Source organism: Idiotropiscis lumnitzeri, unplaced genomic scaffold (genome assembly GCF_059441095.1).
Source record: "Idiotropiscis lumnitzeri isolate Australia: NSW breed Sydney's pygmy pipehorse unplaced genomic scaffold, RoL_Ilum_1.0 HiC_scaffold_346, whole genome shotgun sequence".
Taxonomy (NCBI): Eukaryota; Metazoa; Chordata; class Actinopteri; order Syngnathiformes; family Syngnathidae; genus Idiotropiscis; species Idiotropiscis lumnitzeri.
In genome coordinates, this window is record NW_028283884.1 from 1 (window position 1) to 5,000 (window position 5,000).

Below are 5,000 nucleotides of genomic sequence, written 5' to 3' on the forward strand. Positions count from 1 at the left end.
GAGATTGGTTGTATTTTCTTGAACTATTTAACAATGTACTCATATTATTATTAATCAGTCATCATCCACAAATCCATCAAAATCGTCCTCTATCAGAAATAAACAGCTGGGCAAGTTCTCCCACAAACAGGCCAGGTTCCCTCTCGTTGTTGTCAGATTCCCCGTGTCGCTGCTGCATACGGCTCCTCATGATGCCGGCTTTTGCGAAAGCTCTAACAACAGAGCTAGCAGACATGTTTGCCCATATAGGGGCATTGGGGCCTGCTTTGCACTGGGGGCATGCCTTTGTGTTGTCGTTCACGCCCATCGTTCCCCTCTCACGTCCGCCTGCTGTCGTTAGCCACGCCCGCCTTCTCTCTATATAAGCAGTGTGCAGGCAGTTAATGTTCGCAGTCAGCCCAGCGGTGCACTTGGTCCACATAATGGGCGCTCCGCATCAAAAGGCGCCCTGGCTTTTTTGGACGAGTTTCAGGACTTTAAAGTGCACCTTATGACTGCGAAAATCCGGTAGCTCCTATTTTGTTGAACGACACGAGTAGTATTATTCAAGCAAACTCACCCACATGAATGCTTGAGTTCAATGTGGCCCAATAGTCATACGTGGCATAGCTATGGTTCATGTTTATGTATTATGTTGCCATTTCAATAACAACCACAAGCAAAGCAAACGACTTGAGGACAACATTCCTTTTTTCCCTATTTCTTTCCTTGGTGGTGACTTCAAGTTGTGAGCAATTAGGCAGGCCAATTCATTTGGTACGGAGGTTATAACGCAAAAAGCCCGTACCTCACTAAGAGGCGAAGGTGCAAACAGTTTTTCTTGTCGTAATTAAATTTAGAAGTGATCTAAATTTCCTGGCAACAAGAAACGCTGTTTAAACTGTTGGCGAATGTCAAAAATGCAACATTCGAGCCGTGTACAAACATTCACCAACCTGCGCCCTTCTGCACTAGTATCTAATGATGACCAATGTTTTTTTTCATCAGTATTCCTTCAAGGTAGCAAAAGGATGCAAACTTTTTTTCTTGTTGCAAAGAAATTTTTAACATAAAAAAAGAAGTAAGTAAGTAAAAATTGTTTGGGAACATCTTTGCAACCTTTAACGAATCCTGATGAAAAACCAACACTTGTTATATGCACAAACATTTGCCACCAGTGAGATAGGGACTTAACCCCTAACCTTAACCCAGAGGAAGAGGCAGACGTTATTTTCTGTATTTCTGAGAGGGTTTCTTCTTTTGTTAGTGGAAGAGGCAAACAAACATTGCTGAGTTAGAGAAACTTAATTGATCACTAATAATAATGCTTGAAGTGAAATAACTTTTTTTTTCAGCCCTGATGTTGTCATTGTGAAGACCAGATCAGCTGTACACCAGTGTATGGGGATGTGTGAAATCAGTCGTTTCAATGTTCAGCCCCAAGCTGAAAACTCAGAGATGCATGACATTTTGGATGTAAAATGGATGAATTATTATTATTATTATTATTATTATTATTAACAGTAGCTACAGATTTGTAATAGTGTGAAGAGCTTTGAGTACCGCAGGTAGAAAAGCTCTATACAAGTGAAAGACCATTGTTGCACAGATGTCCAGCTAGAATTGCTCCGTAAATTTTGTCCGCTAATCAGAGAACCTCTTCTACAATTAGTTGACAAGTTTCAACCGAAAAAAAAATCCATACTTAAGCTTATATGAGCCGGAATTCCCAGGTGCGGGCCAAGTAGTGTGTGATGTTTCACACTGCGTTACTTGCTCCAAAAATCTTGACATATTATGCCATTTAAACTTTATTCATGAGAAGCGCAGTAGTTTTCGACCGCCAATATGCCACGTCAGGACCAATCCCCCAATCTGCCCCACTCCATGTTTTTATTTATATATATGATCATAATTATCATGGGCAAAACAGGGAGAACGTGCAAACCCCATACAGAGGGGTTACAACAGAGATTCAAATCCAAGTCCGTGCCTCTGAGGAAGTATATACACAATACAATACAATACAATACATCTGTATTTATATAGCATTTTCACAGCTGTAGCTGCAACAATATTTAAACTATTTTGTAGATTTGTTTGTTGTGATACCTAACAATTATGTTTGTTTTCCTCAGAAACTGGTCTACCCCTAGGACACCAACCATCACACAAAATGAACAGCTCTGTTGCCTCATCACCCATATTGGTCAATACCGTTATTACTAACATTTCTGTGTTCTCACTCTCAGCCATATCTCCGCCCACACGCAGCATTATGTCCGCTGAGGTCACTCCTAATCAAACTAGTTGTTCATTAGAGAATGCAGCCCTCCGTATGCCACTAGCTGTTGTCTAGTCCCTGTCGTTTCTCCTAGGCTTAGTGGGAAACCTCTTTGCCTTGTGGGTCTTCCTTTTTGTTCATGCCAGCCGGAACTCTGTGCGTGTGTTCCTCATCAACTGTGCAGTGGCAGACTTGGTCCTTCTAGCATGTCTCCCCTTCCGAATTTTCTACCATGTTATTGGAAACTGCTGGCTACTGGGACATGTTGCCTGCAAGCTGGTGGGGAATCTTTTCTATTTGAACATGTCCATAAGCATCCATGCTACTGGGGTTAATCAGCCTGGATCGTTACTTGAGACTCAAAGGGAAGGGAACGGGAGAGTGAGGAGAAGCTTGGGACTGCGACTGTACGGGTGTCGTTTGCCGTGGAGTTGGGTGGCATGTGGAGCGCTATGGAGCCTGTCTCTAGCAGCACTGGTTCCCATGATTGCTACTGCAGAGGACAAAGAGGACAACCACAAATGCTTTCAATTCAAGCAGCGGCGGCTTGCCAGAGGGAAATCCTACTTTAATGTTGTACTGGTGGTATTGTTTTGGTTTGTCTTCCTCATGCTCATGGTGTCCTATGGCAAGATTGCCAACCAGTTAAGGAAAGTGTCAAGGGACAAGCCAGAATTTCCCAATGCACAAAGATATGAACGTACTGCAAAGAAATCTTTCTTCGTCCTCTTCCTGTTCACGCTTTGTTTCGGTCCCTACCACACCTTTAGGCCAGCTACATTCTCGCCCAGCTTAATGCAACAGCATCCTGTCACTACTTGTGTATAGTAGATCACGTCAATGAGGTCATGTTGTTATCCGCTGCCTTTAACAGCTGTTTGGATCCAGTCATGTACTTTCTTTTGTCTGGCTCAGTGCGCAAAACTGCCCTCCGTGCACTTGAAAACCGACTTGGCAATCTGCATTTATTCCAAAATGAAGCAAGGTACAACAGCTCAACAACAGAGTTTCAAAGGCCTTCAGTACCTTTGGCATTAGTAATAACTTTGGACTGAGTCTTCCCTGTCTTAAAGTATCAGTCAATTTAATCCACATGATGGCTCTCCACATGGCGGCGCGCATGGACGCAGCGGCTAACAGCTCCCCCTCACAGTGCTCCTTTTTACTTTTTATTAGTGTTTGCTTGCTCTTATTGGCATCAACTGAGGCACAACATCGATATACCCGCCAGGACATCGTGAACATTGGATATCGATGCGAAATAACCATCACAGAGGAATTTTGCTATGATCGCAAAATTCCGAACGAACTGGCGAGGCTGCCCGGCTCACCGTGGCTGGTCATCGGGGCCGGGAGGCGGCGCAGGCGACGCAGAGAGAGGAAGCAGAAGCGAGGCTGCAGGTCCGGTGTCTTGCAACGGCTGCGACGGCAGCCCCATAGGCAGCCACTACCGAGTCTGCACCTCACCAACGCCAGATCCGTGGTCCACAAAATCGACGACCTGGGATTACAAATCCTGGGAAACCGCTATGTGCGCGATAGCAGTGTGATCGTCGTCACGGAAACCTGGCTGCACGCAGACGTCCCCGACGCTAGCATCCAGCTGGCCGGGCGCTCGCTACATCGCGCGGATCGGACGAGGGACACCGGTAAGAGGAGGGGCGGGGGGCTCTGTGTTTACGTGCATGAGAACTGGTGCGGCGATAGCACGATCGTCGAGAAGCACTCTTCCCCCGACATCGAGTTCATGTCCGTTAAATGCCGGCCTTATTTTCTCCCGAGGGAGCTAACGGTAGTGATTGTCACAGCTGTTTACATCCCTCCCGACGCTAGCACTAGCACGGCGCTCTCGCTACTCGCGTGCGTCATCAATAAACATCAGCGGGCCCACCCTGATGGCGTTCACGTAGTAGCGGGAGACTTTAATAAGGCCAATTTAAAGACTGTACTCCCAGAGTTTCACCAGCATGTCAAGTGCCCAACGAGGGGAGACAACACTCTCGACCATGTGTACTCGAACATCAAGCACGCATACAGAGCCCTCCCACTCGCCCCTCTCGGCCAGTCAGACCACCTGTCCTTGCAGCTCGCACCTGCGTACACCCCTCTCAGGCGCAGATTCAGGCCTACCACAAAGACTGTGAAAACCTGGCGTGACGACGCCATGAGTGAATTACAGGACTGCTTTCATGACACAAACTGGGACCTCTTTGATCATCAGGACCTTGATGTCTACACGCATTGTGTACTGGACTACATCAAGTTCTGCATGGAAACTGTGTCCCAACATAAGACTATACGGACCTTCCCAAATGCGAAACCCTGGATGTCCAGCAGGGTTCGCTCTCTCCTCAAGGCCCGTGACGCTGCCTTCAGGTCAGGCGACAAAGCCCAGTACAGGGTGGCTCGTGCTGACCTGAGCAAAGGCATCAAGCTAGCCAAGGCAACCTACAAGGGGAGGCTGGAGGCCCACCTTGCCAGTAACAGACCACGGGAGGTGTGGCAGGGTCTACGGAGCATCACCAACTTCCGTGGCAGCAGCACGACCTCTGTAGACCCGAGTGCATCGCTGGCAGAGGAGCTTAACTGCTTCTTCGCTCGCTTTGACTCGCCCCAACCGTCACACCCCCGCACTTCAAGCTCCAACTCCCCCCCACTCATCGTAGAGGAACACGATGTGAGGCGCGCGCTCCTGGCGGTCAACCCCAGAAAAGCTACTGGACCCGACGGAATACCA

The 5,000-nt window shown here is 47.4% G+C and overlaps 1 protein-coding gene across 1 annotated transcript; it reads left to right on the plus strand.

The window, feature by feature from the left end:
• Positions 1–2,140: 2,140 nt before the first annotated feature.
• On the plus strand, positions 2,141–3,319 carry LOC148314274 (putative G protein-coupled receptor 34). Its single transcript, XM_088287706.1, is given in 4 exon segments — positions 2,141–2,581; positions 2,583–2,633; positions 2,636–3,035; positions 3,038–3,319. Coding segments are annotated over 4 exon segments (1,158 nt in total). The 5' UTR covers positions 2,141–2,155; the 3' UTR covers position 3,319.
• Positions 3,320–5,000: the final 1,681 nt, after the last annotated feature.